Source organism: Rhagoletis pomonella, unplaced genomic scaffold (genome assembly GCF_013731165.1).
Source record: "Rhagoletis pomonella isolate Grant_MI unplaced genomic scaffold, Rhpom_1.0 Rhpom_scaffold_00010, whole genome shotgun sequence".
NCBI lineage: Eukaryota > Metazoa > Arthropoda > Insecta > Diptera > Tephritidae > Rhagoletis > Rhagoletis pomonella.
This window is the reverse complement of record NW_023458564.1, coordinates 34,343,918-34,365,200: the sequence shown is the minus strand read 5'-3', so window position 1 is coordinate 34,365,200 and position 21,283 is coordinate 34,343,918. Positions and strand designations below refer to the sequence as shown.

The window sequence follows — 21,283 nt, the reverse complement described above, 5'->3', positions numbered from 1 at the left end:
TATTTTTATTGTTGTTGTTTTTTGTTTAGTTGTATTCATCTTGTTCATACTACTGCCTGCTCGACGAGCCGAGCTCAGCAGTCGAAATAATGGAAGGGGATCTCATCTGGTCCGCCGCGCCAGCGCCCCATGTCGCGGTAAGGCCACTGTTACTCCGAGATACGGCCCGGTGTCGAAGATGCGCTGTTATAATACAGCCGGCTTATACCCTCCTGGCTGCAAACCATCCAATAGGTACGGTGTCGCATCACACCCTGGATTAGGGGGTGGCAGTTCTTGGTCACCTTTCGCCGGCAGCCCCAATCTGGCGAAAAGGCAGCGCAGAAGCGGCGAGCGCGTCAACGATGCCCCAGACCAGAAAGGGATTGGTCAGCGATTCAGCTAAGCCCCCGCACCATCGACCAGGTGCCTACCCTAGCGAGGGAAACGTCGAGCATGCTCACTGAAATTCAAATTTTTTTAATTTTTTGCGGACATGCTCGTGAACCGCCCCACAAACGACGAACATGCACCGCAAGCCGAGCACGCTCGCGCACATGTTCGTCGTGAATGGCCACTGTTACATACTAACGACAGATAAATTTATATTTGATGTCAATAATTGCATTGATAACGATATTTCTTGCCCGCATTTTATTAAAAAGGAAAAATATTTCACATATAATTTTTTTATTTGCAACAGCTGAAAAGCGACGCACGCGAAAAGTTAGCGTTTAGTTTTCACCAAAATCGAATTTATCTAAAAAATAAAATTAAAAAAATACTTACACACAAACCCCATTTAACAGATTCTTATGTGACAACTCTCAAGCAAAGCTAATTATGCATAACTGGGCTATAAGCGCGGCAACACAGAAAGCAAAATTCTACTTAGTGAGGGTTATAATCCCAATGCGTGGCCGAAGGCCACCTACGCAGAAAAGTGTTCAGCCCCTCTTCTTCGGCAACACAGAAAGGAGAATTCTACTTAGTGAGGGTTATAATCCTTAAGCACGGCAGAAGGCCGCCTACGCAGAAAGGTGTTCTCTGGAAAAGGTGGTCCGCCCCTCTTCTCCGGCAGGACAGAAAGGAGAATTCTAAAAATTGAAGGTTATAATCCCTAAGCGCGACCATTTAAAACATTAAAAAATTGAAGGTTATAATCCCTAAGCGCGACCATTTAAATATAACTAATACCGTGATTAAAAAAATGGGTTTGTAAAAGTTTTTTTAAATATATTTTTTACATTAATTCGATATTTGTGAAACCATACAGGCATATATCGTCGTCTAAATTTAAGAATTGTAGGTATTCTGCATTTGTTTCGAAAACTCACGTTCTACTGTTGTTGTTCTTGTAGCGGCTACAACAACCCCACCCAGATCGGCTGGTTCAGTCGTTGTCGACAAGCTCAACTAACAACAAGAAGAGTACAGCCTCTATCGGGTCTGTCTATAGGGACAAAGACGTTAGCTGTGTGGGGTTTTCAGAGCATTCGAAGAGATATTTCGAGTCATGGGGTGTCTCCAGTGTTGCCAAACATGGGCTTTTCCTACCAAAACTGGTAGGTTTTTTTCCATTTGGTAGGTTGTAGGCTTGATTATATTTTGGTAGGTTTCGGGACAATGAGTAATAGTTATTTGCGAAAAATAGAAAATACGTACGTATCTCCAAATATTTTAGCAACCTTTTTTACACAAATATCGATGTAGTTTCGTATTACCTGTTATTCTGCATCAAAAACTAATTTTCGAAAAAAATGGACTAGGCACCTTTTCACCTTTAGGTAGAAAAGTCTGCCAATGGGCTCGTACTCAACCATATTTCAAGCGGAAGCCTTCCCAATCGAAGTCTGTATTCGCGAATGTCATCGTAGAAGGCAAATGAGGCCAGAATAAATATTATGTCGGACACTCAGGCAGCATTAAAGGCCTTAGGGCCGTTTGCACCATGTCTAGTTAACGCTAACTGGAGGTACATCCTTCAGTTAAGCACGTTAACTGCTTTATCGATCACATGTTATATGATGGGTGTCGATAACGTCGATAAAGATGTTTAACTGGGAGTTAGAATTAACTAGACATGGTTTTTTTTTTTTTTTTTTTTTTTTTTATTATTGTTAACGAATCTTAGACAATTTACAGAAACGTCTTATTATTGCAACTAGTATATAAATAATGATACTAACAAGCAATTTTAATTTAATAATTTTAGTTTACAAGAAAAAGCATTTTATATTTTAAATACATGCTCAAAAGACATATAAGTAAAAATAAATTTCTGCTACTCGCTTTGCATAAGGTCTGCTACTGTTGTGCGCTTTAGCCGTCTTTGCGTAGGATTCAGCCGAAGTAAGCTGGACGCTGCTACGTTGACGTGACCTACTAATCGCTGTTTGTGAGCTATGGCGAATTGTTTCGTCATTTCAGTGACAGTTGGCATGCCAAGATCACGATGTAGATCGCTGTTTCTTACGTAGAATGGCGCATTTACTATGCCTCGAAGCACTTTATTTTGCAGACGTTGGATGGAAGTAATGCAGTTCACACTAGCACATCCCCAGAATTGTATGCCGTAAGTCCAGACTGGCCTTAGAATTTGTTTGTATACGAGAATTTTGTTGTGAATTGTCAACCTTGAGCGCCTACCAATGAGGTAATATAGTTTGTTAAATTTCAGATCAAGCTCATCTCGTTTTTTCTTGACGTGAGCTTTCCAGCGCAATTTGGCGTCGAGTGTAATACCCAGGTATTTGGCTTCGTCGAAGTATGGGATTATTGACCCGTCAATAAAAATTGGTTTATGTGATGTTTTTTTTAAAGAGAACACTATGTGCGCTGATTTGCTTTTATTTAGGTTAATCCTCCATTTCTTAGTCCACGAGGTAACTTGGTTAACAGCTTCTTGTAGCTTGGTCGTAGCATTTTCGATAGTGTTATCGACTGCAAGTAGCGCAGTATCATCTGCAAATGTTGCGGTTACATACTGATTGGCCGATGGTAGGTCGCATGTGTACAGGAGATATAGTAGAGGTCCCAAGATGCTCCCCTGTGGTACGCCAGCGCTTATCTTCTTTAGAGATGAAAAGGCATTTTCGTATTTTACGCAAAAGTACCTGTCATTGAGATATGACGAAAGCATCTTGCAGTAATGTATTGGTAGCATGGACTTAAGCTTTTGAAGTAGCCCTACGTGCCAAACCTTATCGAATGCTTGCGATACATCAAGGAAAACTGCGGAACACACTTTCTTCTCGTCCATAGCCTTTTCAATAGTGCTTACAACTCTGTGTATTTGGTCAATCGTTGAGTGATTTTTCCTGAAACCGAATTGGTGAACGGGAATCAATTTCTTGTTCTCAATAATTGGCATTAGCCGAGCTAAAAGCAGCTTTTCGAATAGCTTCGACATTGCTGGTAGTAGGGATATAGGCCTATATGAGGACACTTCGTTGGGTGGTTTGCCAGGCTTGGGTACCATAGTAACTTGCGCGAATTTCCAATATATAGGTACATGCTTCAAGCTAAAGCACTTATTTAGCAAGCTGGTCAAATAAACTATGCATTTTGTTGGTAATTTGCGAAGAACTTCAGCCGTTATTAAGTCAAATCCAGGAGCCTTTTTTAATTTCATTTTGTTAATCTGTATGCCAACTTCTTCCGGTGTAAATGGACTAAAATGGATATCGCATTCAGACCAGCATCCAGTTGCTTCTATTTCATTCAAGCCATCATTAGGGCTAAAGGTCTTTTCAAGATGCTCAGCAAACAGTGTCACTTTTTGCTCACATGTTTTGGCCCACTGCCTTTCATTGATTTTAACGGGAGCAATGTGTTGCATTGGTCTATTGAAATTTTTAGCCGCCTTCCACAAGGAGTATTCCGTGCTTTTATCAGCCGTGAGACCAATCAGGAACCGATTAAATGCGTCGTTTTTAAATGTCTTGATAGTTGTGTGTAGCTGTTTAGTTGCTAAGTTCAGTTTCGATTTAATTTCTGGAGATCTGGTTTGCTGCCAGCGTTTTCGTAATTTCCGTTTTTTTGTCACTAAGTTCCTTATAAAGGGTGGGTATCTTTTTCCCTGAGGAGCTGATTTTGGTGTGGGTGTACTATTCCACGCCGCCAACTGAATTTGTTGGGTGAAATGAAGTACAGCGTCTTCCAGCTGCTCGCTAGTAGTGATGTGGTTGTATTCGATTAGTTGTTCTAGCTGTAGTTGAAAATATTTCCAGTCGGTGAAAGCATTCGTCAACCTTGTTCCTCTTTGATTTTGTGCTGCATCTTGCGAAATTACCAGTTGCACCAGCGAATGGTCGGAGCTCAGGTCAAAACCTTCAGTGACAGATAAATGAGCTGTAGGTATATTTTTGTAGACGAAAAAATCTATCAAATCTGGAATTTTATTAGTATCCGACGGCCAATATGTCGGTTTACCAGTTGAAATTGAATTACAACCTGCGCGCTGCATAGCTTTAAGCAATTCTCGTCCTTTTGTCGTGGTCAGCCTTGAGCCCCATTTTGTATGTTTTGCGTTGAAATCGCCTCCAATTATAAAACGACCTTTCCACCGATTTAAAAGAGCTAAGTAGTCTTCTGATTTCAGCTGGTATCTAGGTGGGCTGTACAAAGCTACTAATGACATTGGCTGTTTAAAAGTTTCAACGGAAACGGATGTGACTTGAAATTCCTTTGTGCAAATTTCTTCATCTAAGTGATGTTTTATTGTACTTTTTATTAACACAGCGCTGCCACCCCTTGCGCAATTGTCAGGATGTATAGTATGGTACAAGGCATAGTTTTTAAAATTCAAATACGATTGTTTCGTGAAGTGAGTTTCAGCGATTAGAGCAATGTCAATATTTTCATTATGGAGTAGCACTTCTAGCTCGTTTTTGTGCTTGGATAAACCGTTTGCATTCCATAAGATGAGTTTAAGACGGTTAGTCATAATCAAAAAACTGCATATTATGTTCCAAGGCGTCCAGACGCAGTTTAAGAGCTTTGAACACCTCTTCTTGTTTATTAAGCTTAGATAAAATCATTGACAGTGTATCTGAGCTTTGTGAGGCAACACATCCAGCAGGTTGTTTAGTTATTTGTGCATAGGAGACTGCTCTTGTATCCACAGGTGGTAAAACTGTGGGAGGTGTATTTGCAGCAGGTTGAACATTTTCGCTGGCCTTTGCTTTATTCGCTAGTGATAACTTTTTTGATCGAACCTTTTGCAATTCTTTCGCAATAATGCAACCGCGATAGTTTGCTGGGTGTGGCTCGCCACAATTGCAACATTTGGGTTTATCAATTACTGTTTTTTGACACTCCGAGGTCAGATGTTTACCTGCACATTTCACGCATCGTGGGGGTTTTCCACAAAAGTTTTTGGTGTGGCCAAAGGATTGACATTTTTTGCACTGAGGAATTAAGTTAGACGATTTTATAGGTTCAATCTTTACAATTGTGTTGAGAATGTTTTTTATTTCGTAAACTTTCTTCACATCTTCGGATGAATCAAAGGTCACAAGAAACATGTCAAGTGGTTCCTTGGTCTTCCATTTAAGTTTGTTGATTGCACTAATTGCTTTTAGACCTTGGTTGTTCAGATCGCTTACAATTGTTCCTTGGTCACACGAGTGGTGTAGATTTTTTACTATAACTTTTATTGGCCTAGTTTGTTTGTCTTCGTAGCTAAACCAGGGGATCTTTTCGTTTGTTAGCAGCTTTGTAACAGAGCGGTAGTCAAGAGAGTCAAAGGTAGTTACTCTATATGAGCCATTATTTATAAGTTTCACAAAAAACTTGTTCTTTATAGTTGCGATTAGTTGAGCATGCAATTTTTTGAAGTCGTTCGTACCATTAATAACAATTGGAGGAGGCCGAGCTGACTTACTAACCGTAGCTTTCTTTTTTAGACTAGGATCTGAGGATCCGCTTTGATTGGCCACTTCAGGTGAGGAATCGGCTTTTCGTTTTTTCGCTGGTCTTTTCTTTTTGAGGATCCAGTCGGTCTCCCTGGCAAGTTCTTCCTCGTCGGTTTCATATATTTTTGTTCTGTTTTGTTTCGTTTCTTTGTTTTCTGCAATGTTTTGGGTGGTTTTTAGTTTTTCGTTTTCACTTCTAAGTGACGCTATTTCGTTTGCTAATAACGAATACATGTTTTCTAAGTTTTTTATTTTATTTAGCAATTCTTTATTTTCGATTTGTAGTTTTACCATTTCTTCTGCAGGCCCACCACCCGGTGGTGGGGTATTAATAGTAGGCATATTGTTTTGAAGCTTTGCTCATATGGCAACACAGATTCATACAGGGTCGATAATGCAGTTCAGCGTTGACATTTGTCATATGCCAATCGCTGTTTGTTTACACACAGTTTTTCAATATTCGGCACTTTAGTTTTTATTCCTAATATAAATTGAGTGGTTTTATTCAGCTTTTAATACTAATATGGCGCGCTTTTCTTTGCAAATTTGCTAAAGAACTTCACTATAACCAATTAGTGAATAATTAAAATCTCACAACGAACGCCTGCACAAGTGGCTTATCGACAAAGGATGACAGCCTCCGGCGCAAGACAAGTGGACAGTTGGAGCGATTTGCAGACAGGACACTGTTTCCAATACAGTTTCCACGAGCTAAAGGTAAACACGTCCGTTCTTCGCGACGACTACTTTTAAGTCTGACTAGACATGGTGCAAACGGCCCTTAGAGTCTTCTAAAACGGAAGGAAAAAGATACACTGCAGACCTACTTAGGAGCTAGCTGGGAATAATCTAAAATTGTTGCCTACTGGCGGAAGTCAAAGGGAATAAGACAATCAATGATGTGCGTAACTCTTTCCAGCAGGAACTCCGAAAGACACCTTGAACTTAGAACTCTTACTGGCAACCTGACAGCACACTGCAAGTTAACGTACAGTTTTAATTAAATGGGTCTTTCTGTAGGGTTTGTCGGCTGGTGAAAGAAACCCCAGAATATATTCTAGTGCCTGTCCACGAAGCATAAATCGTAGATTGATACACCTTGGAGAATGATTGCCTTCTCCATCTAAAATTTGCAACACGGCCTCATCCAAAGTGCTGAGCTTTCTAAATAGCCTAAGGTTGGAGTGATTACAATTTTTATTTAGCACAATATATCTTCTTAGGTCGCAGCGCGGGTATCTTCGACGTAATAATAATAATATCGTCACTAGACCCGAATAAAGAGCTCGGAAAAACTCTTTGGCGAGATCTGGGGAATACTGTTGCACTCGAAAATATAGTTGACCGCGGCCATAAGTTTATGGGTCTTTCTTCGCTGTCAAAGACGTTAACGCGGCTTTATTTGCCGCCACCTATGTTAAGAGTCTTTCTTCGACGAAATTTTTTGTACGCCTCTTTTTTCGCTATCAACTTTTGAGCTCGCGTCTCTATTCGTATGTATGTGTAAAGAGCCATATGTACGCCGCTCAGGGTCCATATGCTGACGGGTCAAGAGGTTGCTTTATGAACCTCTGAACTTCGTTCTTCAGATCGTATAGATGCTTTCTGACCAGAAAGTTCAGATTTGGCGATTTCGCGCCAATTTGGCGATTTCTTGCGCGTAAAAATCGTAAAAATTTTGGAAATCGCCATTGGCGATTTTTTCCCTTACAATAAATTTTATCCAATTATAAAAATATACAAACCTTAGTTTTCCACGATAATTTACAGAAGAGGCTAATGAACTGCGTGATAAACTTGACTTAAGAAGCATATTAAAAGACTGTCAGAACTGTTTAATCACCCTAATCGAAGAACTTTTGAAACGATTACCTAGTCAATTAAATACTTTTAAAAAAGCTTTGATTTTGTCACCAGAAAAGTGTGTGAATCACAAAAGCGTGAGTTTCAGGGGCCTGCCAATTCACTATTTCACTTTGAAGGAAAGAAAAGCAGCGGAAACTGAATATTTAAATCTTTTAACTTTCCCGTGGAATAACTTTTCTCAGAACCATTCCATCCGACTCTGAATAATTTTGGATAATTGCTTACGGAGTGAAAACCGCAATAAGCAATAAAATGTTTGGAAATATAAGTAAATTCATATTATTATCCTTGCCGCACTCACATGCTTTGTTGAGCGGGTTTTTTCCGTAATGAATTCAATAAAAACTAAGATTCGAAATAGGATGAGGTTGGAAGCCTTAATTCAATAGTTTGAATAAAGTGTTAAATGAAGGCTAATAGCTTCTGCTGCAAAACCTTTCCAATATCAAAGTGTGTGTTATCAAGGTTGAATAGCTCAATATATGACAACGACAGAAATGTAAATGATTCAGACACTATAGGTCATTTTGAAGAAATTGTGGAAATAGCTGATCTCCCCTTTTTATAGGTTTTTATTTAATTTTTGGCGCCTAGCTCTTAAAAGCGGATTGTGCGATTAATCAATTAATATGAGTTATAATAAATTTAATACTTGCGCAGTCCTATCGAAAAATGTGTTGAAGCAAATATTTTTAAAAATTATGCGTATTTTTAAAGAAAACTGTTTGTACATCACTATTATATAAGTGATTTGTGTTATTTATTATTAAAGGTATTATATTCGTTTTTATATATATTATAACAAGATCTCATTTTTAAAATAAAAGATTTGACATTTCGCAGTAAATGGGAAGAATGGTGTAGGAATGAGTTTTCCAACAAGTGAGATGTCGACTAAAAAAGGATAGCTCGATAAAAGTCATACTTCTTTTACCATTTTATTCTATTTTATTCAGTACTTTTGTTCCCCTTTTTTAAATTAATGTTCAAACAATAAATAATTTTCTTTGCATTTCATTGCCCAAATTTTATGTAAAATTCCTTTAAAATATGGTAAGCGTTATCGAATACACCATTGCAATAATCATTTTCACCAGTACTAATATTCGAATGAGTTATACAATTTTCAAACGTCATACTGAGTTACTTTATTCGCTCCCCCAATTACGATTGCTTTTTTTTGGCTGTAAAAATCCTAAAAATTCATAAGTTTCCGTATTAAATTAGGGATATACACATTGATAAACTTAGCTTTTCGTACGCAGAAAAAATGCAAGTTTTGAGTTGTGAGCTAGTTTCGATGAATTTCCTATAAAAATTTGACTCGGACTGATTTTTTCGTAATTCGCATGGTAAATGGATCTGAATTACCAACAAATGAGGTAACGTGTTAAGGCTGAAAGAAGTTCGAATCTTGGCATCTTTCAGGCTTTTCAGACTTTGGTAATGGAGCAGCTTCTATACAATTGCACTCAATCCGCAGCGCCTGAAAAACCTGGAATGGAGCTCCAGCTTTATGGTTAGCATTTACGCCCATGAACCTATTGGAACAGATCTGATCGGTTGAGAAGCGGCCATTTGTAATAGCATTTGAGGAAAAAGTCTGTGACGTTCGTAATTTTGAAGTTTGCTATTTCTGTTTTGTTTATACATTTCTTTATTTGTATTTGGTAGGTGGTTTATTTCAGTGATTTTTAAGCAATTTTCAATAATTTCTTTTATGCAAAAGTAAATAAAATGAAGTGCGCGGTAATTGGTGGCAAAAACACGTACAAAAATAATAAATTAGTTAGCACAAATATGCGCTAAAAAATTGCTTGCATTTTTTCTTTATGCTTCGTCTTCAGATTCTTTGTTTACTTTTGGTTCATTTCAAAGAAAATAATATGGCGCCGAAATTACAAACGTCAGGCAGAAAATTACTTTTTTCTTTTGCTTCATCTTGTCAGATTTTGTGTAGTTACATCATGATTTGCGCCACGTGATGTAGGTGATGTTCCACTCATTCCAATCGGCGACTGCTTTAGGGCCGGTTACTCAATGTCTGGTTAACACTAATCTGCGGTTAAACATCGTTATCGACGTCTTCGACTCCATGCATACAACAGGGAGTCGATAACTATGTTTAACCGGAGATTAGTGTTAACCAGACATTGAGTAACCGACCCTTAGTATTTTATGTTTACCCTGGGATTCAGTAATTCCGTCTCATATCAAGTCACTAACACCCCTATTCTGCAACTCTTTCGTATTCGGATTTTGCTACGAATCGTAGAAATAGTATGCTGCAATCCGAATCATATTTTCGAACTTTCGAAATTCGTAACAATAGCATGCCTAAACACGAACGAGTAAGCTTTTTTGCGTAATTTTGTACGAAAACAATTCTGTGTCGGAGGCGAGATAAAATATGTAAATCGATGTGTGTTTGCAAGAAATATTAGTGGTGTTCATTTAAACACAGATAAATCGCATATACGTACATTTTTATCCACTGCTTTATAAAAAGCAAAAAAGAATCTTTGTTGCCCCTTATCGAGAAACTTGGATCCGGTTTAGTTATTTGTACAATGATATTTGGTTGTTGTGTTCAAACGTATAACCCGAATCCAAAAACTTTAACATCATATGTAATCAAAGGATTACAATTTTATTTAAAAAGAAAGTTTTCAATTTCCGAGTACTAGCTTATTAATAAATTCGGTTTGCACTATGCACTTTTTTGCAAATTTCGACGTGGGTTCTACGCAAAAATTCTGTGGATGGCGTAGTCGGAGTGATATTCACAAGAAGTGTTGTATACATTTGACATGCGGAACCCCTCTTCTCCGGCAACACAGAAAGGAGAATTCTACTTAGTAAGGGTTATAATCCCTAAGCGCAGCCGAAGGCAGAAGCAAATGCAACAGGTGGTGGACCTAACAAACTGCATGTTTTCAATGGCTTAGAAGAAGCTGTTATTGCATTAACTGGATTTAGAACCAGTTCTTCAGACATAGGAGTAGTTCTGGCTTGTGGTTCAACAATTCAACCAGAAGCTGACATAGATGCGCCCATGGTTACTAGGCCTGACAGCTCCGCATATCTTTGTGAAATCATTCCCATAGCGCGCTCTTACTCCGCTGCTATAATTGCAAATGCAATAGAATCCACCGTTTCCTTCAAAATATTTAAAATCAAACAATTTTACTATAAATAAGCACTTCATGAGTGTTTTTTTTAATTCCTTTCCACTTCGTTTTCCTTCATTCAGCTATCTTCGAAAAACAACTGATAGCTGGCAATGCTGCACATGTTTCCGCAAGGGTTGCAGCATGTGTATTTTTCGTTTTTCGTAGCGTAGCTACGAATTACGAATTACGAAAATTCGGGTTCTAGAATAAGGGGGTAAATTTGAGATTAGCAATTAGTGAATATTTTTGTGACTTGAGATGATTTGGCTATTCAGGAGAGAGTCACAAAAAGTTCACCAAAAATATGTGGTGAAAACAAACACAGACAGTCAACTGACAGCGTTTATGTATACCTCTTGCCGCGCCGAACGAAGATTCGCAATGGCCGAGTGGTCAAAGCATTAGGCTGCCGGTCGAGAGGGTCCGGGTTCGAGTACTCCTCGGGCGTAGAGGATATTTTATATTTTTTTTATTTAGTATTTTTTTTATTAGTTTTATTTTTTTTAATAATCTTTAGATTTTAATGTTAAAAAAAAATATTTTTTCAATGGGTTTGTAAAGCATTTTGGTTTATTTCCTAACGGAATTTTTATTGAACAAGTTTCCTCGCTTCATATACGCGTTTCTTTTTTAATAAAATGGAAAGCAATTAACTTGTTCTCCATATTTTTATTTTTGAGACCAGCTCTTAGCCAGACTTATTAGTCTTATTTTTGAGTCTCCAAATCCAAGTTCACCACCAAAAGTCACTATTAGTGACTAGAGACCGCTTACTGAATGCCAGGGTAAGTCCCCTAATTTGTTTGTGTCAAATAGTGTGGGTCTTCACACTTCACACATTATGCACTTTTAAGTTACAAAAAGTCGAGTTTTTCTGTGTGAAATAGCCAAAACAAACGCAGTGAAGTGAAGACGATGTTTATCGGAAGCATGCTGTGAAACATACATATGCATACATATCTACATGTTATGTACTAATTTACTTTTAGGGCCGGTTGGTCAAAGCCTGATTGACACTAATCACCGATTAACATCGTTATCGACGTTTTCGGCTCCATGCAAATAACATGGTGTCGGTAACGTCGATAACGATGTTTAACCGGGGATTAGTGTCAACCAGGCTTTGAGCAACCGGCCCCAAAAGAACTAGCGTGAAATTGAGTTATTATTTGAGAATTTATCTAAATCATACCAATTATAAAATTATGATATAGCTTCATTCGAATTGTAATACACATTTAATTTCACCTACCGATTCAAATGGATCGCTCTTTGTAAATTTTAATTGGAGATCATTCAATATTATCAAAATCACGCTCTACCAACTTAATTCTTACATATTTCGTCTTTTTTCCCTTAATTTAATAAAATACTTCTTCCTAGTTACGACTTAATTGCAGCTGCAGCCGAAACTAAATTTTAAGTTGGTACTTAGCCAGAAAAGTCGAAACTAAAAGTGTGTTTGCATTGTTCAACTTTGCGTTCAACATTTGCGTTCAACTCAGCGCAGGGTTGCACGAAAAAAAAGTTGAATGGCTAAAAATATCAAAATATGAAAAAATATCAAAATATGAAAAAATATCAAAATATGAAAAAATATCATAATATTCGCCATAAAAAGGTGTTTGCATTATTCAACTTTGCGTTCTACCTTTGGATGAACGGCCTTTCAACTAATCGCTTTCAACAAAGTTGGTCGCCAGCCAACATTTAGCCATTGAACTTTTTTTCATGCAACCCTGCGTGCGTTAAACGCAAAATCGCCGCGTACGAACACCTTTATACGGGGCTTTTACGAGATTAAGGGAAGACCCCTAGTGGCAAAAATCATGATACAATACATGATTCAACAACTACAGGTTGTAGCAATCGTACAAAAACAACATTTACCGTTGGTATGAACTCCTTGTGTCATCAACATCTTCTTTATCTATTCATATTCGTGTGTATATGTATACCCTGCATACCAGGATTTCATAGAACTCTGAAAGGTTTCACAATTTTTTTAAGAATTTTCTTTAAGAAATCATACAGAAATTTCTTTACTAGTTCTTGTCAACCGCTTCATATGTTTTTCTTTACAGATTTCTAAAAGAATCGTAACAAATTTCCGACACTCTTAAAGATTTCGGGAGCATTTGTTTGCAGGGTATATATATACGTATATGTGTATGTGTACGCGGATATGTAAATAAAGCAAAACAGACGATAATTTGACACAAGCGTGCTCATAAGAAGAAGCATAGCTTCTATCGCTATCACCTGTAATTGATGCGCCTTGGATACAATAATAGAAGGTGTTATCGATCGGCAACTTCTCGCTCTGATTCCGCCATATTGACTGCCTTAGCTGAAACAGTGTTACTTCTTTAACAATTCTTTGCCTAATAATATAGTTGATTTTGTTTTTTTTTCCCCAGTATACACATTTTGTTATCTCAAAAAGGTATTATATCTTATTTTATTTCATTTCATTGCGAATATACTATAAAAAAGCAAATTTTGTTTAGAAGAAAATATGAAATTTTATATTTTTCCCCCAAATGGGGATTCATTTCTTCCCGTTTTTCTCCTTTTTCTACTGAGCTAAGGCAGTGTCAAATCGAGCTGTCACAACTGATACTACCTTAAAGGGCTTTCGCACGTGGCGATTTTTCAGGCAACTTTTAGTTGAAAGCAAACATCGCCTCGTCCGAACGGCCTTTCAACTAATCGTTTCAACAAAGTTGGTCGCCAGCCAACTTTGAGCTCGTTCAACTTTTTTCCTTGCAACCGTGTTTGCTTATATTCTGTATCAGTGTTGGGAAATGAAATTGTTCCTTCAGTACGAAATCTATACAAAAAATGTACTTTTCGGCTATAAATTGTATACACTTTTTAATTCGCTCATATATTTTCTTAGTACATTCCTTTCAAGATCAATGATTTTATGGTATTCATGAGAAAGTATTATTTTTTATGTACATACGTTTACGGATTTTACACTTTTACAAATTGATTCCACGTGCACATGTACTGCATTTAACGCAAATATGTATGCACACATTTTCAGGTATACATCTTAACAAAAAGCATATTTAAGTTATTATTAATGGATAAAAGAGACACTTTCTTTGGATTCAGTACTAAAATTTGACATTTTAATAGCATTTCAAGTGCTTATCAAAACTTTACGACAAGATTTGACCATTTATCTTAATATTATTCAATTTTAATTATTGTTTGTAAAAATACGGTTTATATTTTAAGAAAAGCCGTACAAATCCAAGGTTCAAACTTTGTGCAACATTAAAAAAACCAACACACTTTCGTAAAAATTTCGAGCTTTTTAATTCGATTTCCTAGATTTATTTTGAGTGTGCGGTTTTTTAGCCCATTAAATTTTAATATAACAAAGTTTTTTAAGATTTCTTTGATGAAGGTGTTGCTAATTTTCTCCATCTAAAAAAATCGTCGAACACACTTCGTATGGAAGCAAAGGGCTGACATAGTCGACAAAAAAAATTGCCAAGGTCAACGGTAAGTCCCAGCTACTTTAAACTTGCACTTTATTATACTAAAATTGAATGGGCTAAAAACTAAAGAATATTAATAAAGCACGAAATTTTTACGAAAGTATGTTGGTTTTTGGATGTTTCGCAAAGATTTAATCTTGGGTTTATACAGTTTTTCTTAAAGAATATATTATATTTTATAATCACATAATTAAAATTAAATAGTAATAAAATAAATAGAAAAATCTTGTCAATATGTGAGTGCTGTAAAGGTATTATATTTAAGAAAATCTCTTCTTATAACTAACGAAGACTTTGTTTCTATATGAAGCTGACTTCGACATTTTGTTTTAATAAAACTTAGTATCGAAAAGTTTCTTTAAAAATTTGCCTAGGCTATATTATACTGGTTCGTTCAAGCCATTTTTCAAAACTTACAAAGGTAAATACGAACAGGCGAACAGAAGAGAATACAAAAAATTTCTTGCTGTGAATTTTCAGAGCTATATATTTTTAGTATTCATTACAAAATTGTACTAAAAAGTACTGCGTAGTAGGAAAGTATATTGTAAATGAAATTGTATCAAACAAGTACAATTGTACCAAAAATGCCAAAACTGTTCTGTATACATACTTTTTTTCTTTTTTACTTTTTTACTCTTATTTTATCTTTCAGCTTCGCTAAAAGCACGTCTACCAACGCTTGGCTTACCAAATTTACGCCAATTGATAAAATTTTGCGATTTAAATTCATTTTCAATAAAGTAAATAACGATTCGTGTTGAATCGAAAATCGCCTCGTCTGAATAGGGATGGCAACTTTTTCACTTTCAACTTCTCATTCAACTTCGTATTCAACTTTTGTTGCCTGTAAAACCGCCGCGTGCGAATGCCCTATTATATTATTGCATCATGTGCAATGTTTATTTTATTCGATACATCGAAAAGTACATCGATACATCGACTAGTTCTGAATTAAATAAACTTTCATAAACCAAATCAAAGCGAATTGATATAATACATTCATTCGTTCATGTGAATTTTTAAGTACATTGGTATTACGCATTTGTAGTATTTTGCATATGTAATTTTGTTAATACCGCTGTAGCTGTTAGCAGGGCCAACTAATTCTCCATCCTGTGTAAACAGTTTAGGAGTACTGTAATACGAAAAATAATGCTTTCGAGATTTTACGGCTTGGCCATAACAAAGATACACCCAACAATGCGAATGTTTTGCGTAAATGGTTCTACGAAATTGCATGTTCAGCATAGCCTGGATGAAAATCAATTTTTTGTGGATGTTGGACCTCTCCGCGCCCATCTTGATTATGAAAAAGAAGGAAGGCGCATGCGAATCGTTCACACAGAAGTGCCTTCTGCTATAGAAGGGCGCGGGTTGGGGAAGTTTTTGGCTAAGGAAGCTTTAGAATATGCCGCCAAGAATGATCTTAATCTAAAGGTTGATTGCGAATTTGTACAGCACTACATAAATAAATACGAACCGAAATATATCAAGCTAATGAGCGAATGAACCCAAATGTAGAGTAATGGAATTGTTTATGATCAGTAGTTTTGTTATCAGACGGGTCTCATACGAGAGTTGTTCTTTTTTATTGGAAATGGGTTTTTATGTGGAGGATCCAGGGCCTCTCCGTCGTGACCCAAAGCATAACACGTATTGGTTGTTGCTGTTGTAACAGCATACAAATTCCCAAAGAGGCTTTATAAATTGACAGTCCTTGGCCAGATATAAATCGTGTTAATTCGGATTACGCAAAGTCTTGACTGTGGAAAGTCGGGGGAAACGTTAACTGCTTTCCCTGAATGACGTGCATAACGTAGAGGAAAACTGTAAATTATAAATAAGACCATGAGGAATAAACATCTACGTGAAGACTCACTAAAACATATTTCTTCAACGCCAAAGTGTCCATTTACTTTATTCTGCCATTACGAGTACGAATATGTAACTGGTTTATCAAATCTTTGGGTAGCTCTATAAGCCGCTCGGATCAATGCGGTTTCAGCTAAAAACATCAAATTCGAATTATGTATTTAATTTGTTTTATTGTTAATTTTCACTTTTCTTGATTTTACTAAAATGTCTTTTGACGAACGTCTCTCCAACAATCAAAGGTACTACTAAACTTGCTTCCGCATAAACTTTCACTGGTGTGGCGTCCTTTCGTATCTTACCCCAGGATATAGCTTCGTCCGGTCGTGCACCACTGTCGCTGCCATCAAATTCAGAAGCAGTGTTAACGAAAACTGAGAAGTCAGCACCATTTCTCATCAAATTTGCATTACATATATGATGCTTAATCACACCGCCACCAATTATAACCATTCCGGACTTTTTTGCTTTTACGGCCATTGTATTTAAACGTCGCAAATCGGATAAAATATCTACGACTAACCCAGGGTGACGAAAAGAATGAAAATACATCATATCACCGAGACTTCCATCTGTAAGGGCGGGACAAAATACTGGAATTTTATGCTTGGCTGCCCAGTGGTATATTGAGCTGGTATCGTTAATCCGTTCACCTAGCCGACATATTATACGAGATGGTGACCAAACGATTCCTTTAGTTTTCTGTTCTTCAACCATTTCGTTTAGTAATGGCATCACCCAATCTTCAAATTTACAATAGTTGTCATTCGGTACCAGCAAGTTACCTATCCTATTTATACCACGCTCGCGTAAATCACGGCCAGATAATTCAAATGAACCCATATATGTGGGCGCAAGGCATTTAATAAAATCCTCCTCAACTCCTCCGGCAGTCGTCACCACACAATCCACCATTTGGTGTTCAATTAGAAACCGTAACGTTTCACGCAGACCCGACGAGACCAGGTTAGAAGTGAAACCAAGAAAAATTGTACAACTGTGCTTCCTTTTTATAAATTCATCTGATTCATGTATATCTTCCTCGTCTGATTTAAGCTGTTCTTCCCTGCAATCAAGCTGTCAATATTTTACCGTTTTCTGTTACAACTGAATTAAGGCAAAGTGTAAAACCTACCATTTTATTTATTTCTCCTATTGCCAACCCAAGGTTAGTGGCTTGAAATCCTGTATGAACATATGATTGGAGTAACTTGGAGTAATCAACTCCTTGGTTCCAATCGTATCCATGGACGATAGAAGTACCATCGGGAATATTTTCACTTCGCTTTAGGACAGCTTCTTTGGCAATGTCGGGTTCAGAAGACATTTTTAATTCTATTTTTGGAAATTCTAATATTCAAGCAAATACAGCGTGAATTATATCCAACTTTGTTTTGATTTTGATCTACTAAAGCTGGGTTACTATCGATAGTTGAATCCTATCGTCATTACCGATAGTTTTTGAAAACTATTGATGTCGGTTTATAGCGCAATAAAAGTATGTGTACATATAAATATAATCTTGTATCAAAGCTCGTTTTGTTATCACCCCGTTTACGCACAAGAATGATAAACGGGAACTGTTTAGCAAGTGGCCCACCTATTTCGGGGTATTGCGTCCAAAGGGGTGAGCCGATTCAAAAAAAAATTGCACACACTTGTAGCCAAGGGTCTACCCATTATTTTAACATCCACTATTGTAATTTTTGGTCACTAATTTATTTACAAATTGGGTTTGAAATATGCCCTTTTTTGTAAAATGTGGAAATTAGCGTACATTTATCACTCCTATTCTCCTTAAAGCAGCCACTTCACCAATTCATTTTTGTATTCCCCTTCACTTTACACTTTACTCGATTAGTTATAAAATGATTTACGACTTTAATATTAACCAATTAATCACAATTCATTAAATAAAAACACCTTCAAAATCACGCGTCTGACTTTGGTTGCACATGCAAATTAAATGGCGGAGTTCAGCTGTCAAACTCCGTTTTCCAACCGTAAAATCTGTGGTGTTGTTGTTTCCCATACAAAATTGGAAAACGACGCCGTCTACATTTTGTCACACTCAAAGGTATGTTTTTTACGCGTCTACATTTTGCAACCTCGCAGCAGGGTTGCATTATGGCAATACTAATCACATTTTTTTTATTTATTGGGCACGTTTTCTGTATTTGCATTTAATTTGAGCGCAATTTCTGATGAAAAGAAACAAATCAAGGAAAAGAAATAACAAATATTACGAATTGCTAATTAAGTTAAATAATTACAATTTTTCAGAAACAAAATCGAAAGGCGACATATAAAAAATGCACGCAAGGAAGAAATGTCTGGCAACACCAGCAAAGTTTTGAGACGATTTTGCGACGACTGCTAGAAAGGTGTGCTCACAGTTTAATGCTAAAGATGTCTCAAAATGTAGACGTCTACATTTTCAGACACAATTTGGAACGAACTGTGACCACCCCAAATGAGAGACAAAAGAAGATAGGATATAACCCAGTAAGCATTAAAAATATACAAAGGTGTTCTCTGCAAAAGGTGTTCAGCTCCTTTTCTTCGCAAAACAGAAAGGAGGGTTATAATCCCTAAGTGCGGCCGAAAGGTGTTCAGCCCCCGCAAAAAGAAGTTCTGCGCTAAAATACTATCATATTACTATTACTAGAACATTTCTATCTGTCGCTTTTTTCTTAATTTCACAATATTTTTAGTTAATTTTTTTTTCCTTAATTTTTTTTTTAGTTAATTTTTTTTTTTCAAATCGCCTGATAACCAACTTGGGATAATTTATTTTATTTAAAAATCCCACGGTTTTCGTTAGTTGGGTTATATTCCATTTCAAACTGCTCAGTTTGCCTCGGAAAATGCCGTTTTTACCCCATTTTCAAATGGTTCCCTAGGGGTCTGTGGGAGGTCCCCAAGAGGGGGTGGGGCTTTGCGTAAAGTGGCGACTGTCCCCTTTCGAATGAGGGGGGTTTGAAGTTATGTTTCTTCTCTGTGCCACCGTGATCACGTTTTTCTGCTATAATAAGCAATATAAATATATTTTAACTTAACATTTTATTAAAAATACCTTTACAAACCTCTTTTACTTGCTAGCGTACATTTTTGTTTACTTTTACATTTGGCATTTCTCCTCTCTTTCGCAAAAACAATCGATAAAACTAGGATGGACACCGAAAAGTTATCGGTTAAATCTGAGATTATTTTATAATTACAGATTAACAAGGGACGAATTTTATATGGCTAATCTCGTTATAATTACAGATTAGGGTGTTAAGCTCGAAAATGAGGATAATCTACTTATATGTGAACCTAGTAATAGAATACAAGATTGGGCATAAATGCAGTTGGGCTCCAAATCTCAAATTAAAAAAAAAAATATTGCAATCGATAGAGATGATTGAGCTGAGTATAACGTTATACTTCTTTTTTTGGGCAAACAACAACAACAAGAATTATCAAAGGTTAAAGTTCAAAAGAAGCAATTTTTGAAATCAAGATTTCTCAAAACGAATGAATGGATTTTGAAATTTGGTATACGTACTTTATATATATATGTTGTATAGTTCTTACGAAAATTGAATTAATGCAAAATAATTATAAAAAAGCTTACAAGCCCTTATTTTACATTAATTCAATTTTTGTAAGAACTATACAACATATATATAAAGTACGTATACCAAATTAAAGGGAATCGAATTTCCTATTAAATGATATAAAAATTTTCAAAATCCATCCATTTGCTTTTAATAATTCTTGATTTCAAAATTGCTTATTTTGAACTTTTTAACCTTTGATAATTGTTGTTGTTGTTGTTTCCCTAAAAAAAGAAGTATACCGTTTGTAGGGTATAAATACCTTGTTCTTTTATACCAGTACAATTTTTATTTGTTCTGTTCTTAGATTTTATTAGAATTTCTAAATGAAAAGTTTTTAAAATCATTAAAAATAAAAGTCTTCAAATTACAAACATAAAATTTTCTAATAAATAATTAAAAATTTTAACAAATAAAATTCATCGTGAAATATTGGCGACCCTGCATTAAACTTGGACTAAAAACACAACGATGGACTTCAAATAGCTATCAACGAAAAGCACAAGATCAAAGAAGCAACAAATCTCTTTCCAAATATTTCAGCGCTGGCTCGATGTGCATACGCTGTTGTCCTTTCCGCTGCAATAGTTTGAAAAATTGTGCCAATCCAACTGCCACAACTGTAAGGAATAACAACCTACACAAACGCAATTCTTATATCCTTCAATACAACAACAACTACAACCGGGAATCAACAAAGGCAAGCCTGGGAAACAAGTAACTTGTCCAGTTAACCAATCGCTCCACATGGACCATTTTGCAGCCTTAATTTTCACAACCTGCAATATCACATCTTCCTGAATATACACAACTATAACACTGTGGAACAAATTCAGGTTAGCAAAAGTTAGGTCGATTCTGAGAGTGAGGGGTGAAAATAGAGGCTAAATTAGAAGACCCTTATCGCGGCGTTTGTTTATGTTAGTTCGAATTTTTTTTTAATCGACCTTCGAACTTTGCAGTCAAATGCCGATTTTCAGCTTATTGTTTATATGGTTTTTTGGCTATAACTCGTCGACTAATTGATATTTTTTCAATCTGTTAAAGCCAAATTATTTCTAGAGACCTGTGTAACAATTAAAATTAAAAAACAAAATTGATTTAGAAAATGTTTGTAGTGCTTATGGAGCAAAATATTGGAAATTTTTTTTTTCATGCTTTTTGAACATATTTTCCACAAAACTAAGTCTTTTTTGCTTTCTGTTTGATCTATAATATGCTTCTCAGTTTCTTCAATAAATTTCATTTGAAAGGAAAACAATCATAATACAAAACTTGCGTTTTCCAGCTTAATATTAATTTACTTCTCATTTCTCATGTACCAATTTTTTCAGTGTTGGTTTTGAAGAAACATT

The 21,283-nt window shown here is 36.3% G+C and overlaps 2 protein-coding genes across 2 annotated transcripts; one reads left to right on the top strand and one right to left on the bottom strand.

Moving 5' to 3' along the window:
• The first annotated feature begins 15,344 nt into the window (after window positions 1-15,344).
• Window positions 15,345-15,976, top strand: LOC118746270 (protein NATD1). Its single transcript, XM_036480109.1, has one exon. The coding sequence runs from the start codon at window positions 15,607-15,609 to the stop codon at window positions 15,961-15,963; it is 357 nt and encodes a 118-aa protein (XP_036336002.1). The 5' UTR covers window positions 15,345-15,606; the 3' UTR covers window positions 15,964-15,976.
• On the bottom strand, window positions 15,485-17,995 carry LOC118746269 (probable deoxyhypusine synthase). The gene is made up of 3 exons (XM_036480108.1): window positions 17,462-17,995; window positions 16,334-17,403; window positions 15,485-16,281 (listed from the first exon to the last, which is right to left on the bottom strand). The coding sequence occupies exons 1-2, from the start codon at window positions 17,651-17,653 to the stop codon at window positions 16,504-16,506; spliced, it is 1,092 nt and encodes a 363-aa protein (XP_036336001.1). The 5' UTR covers window positions 17,654-17,995; the 3' UTR covers window positions 15,485-16,281; window positions 16,334-16,503.
• Window positions 17,996-21,283: the final 3,288 nt, after the last annotated feature.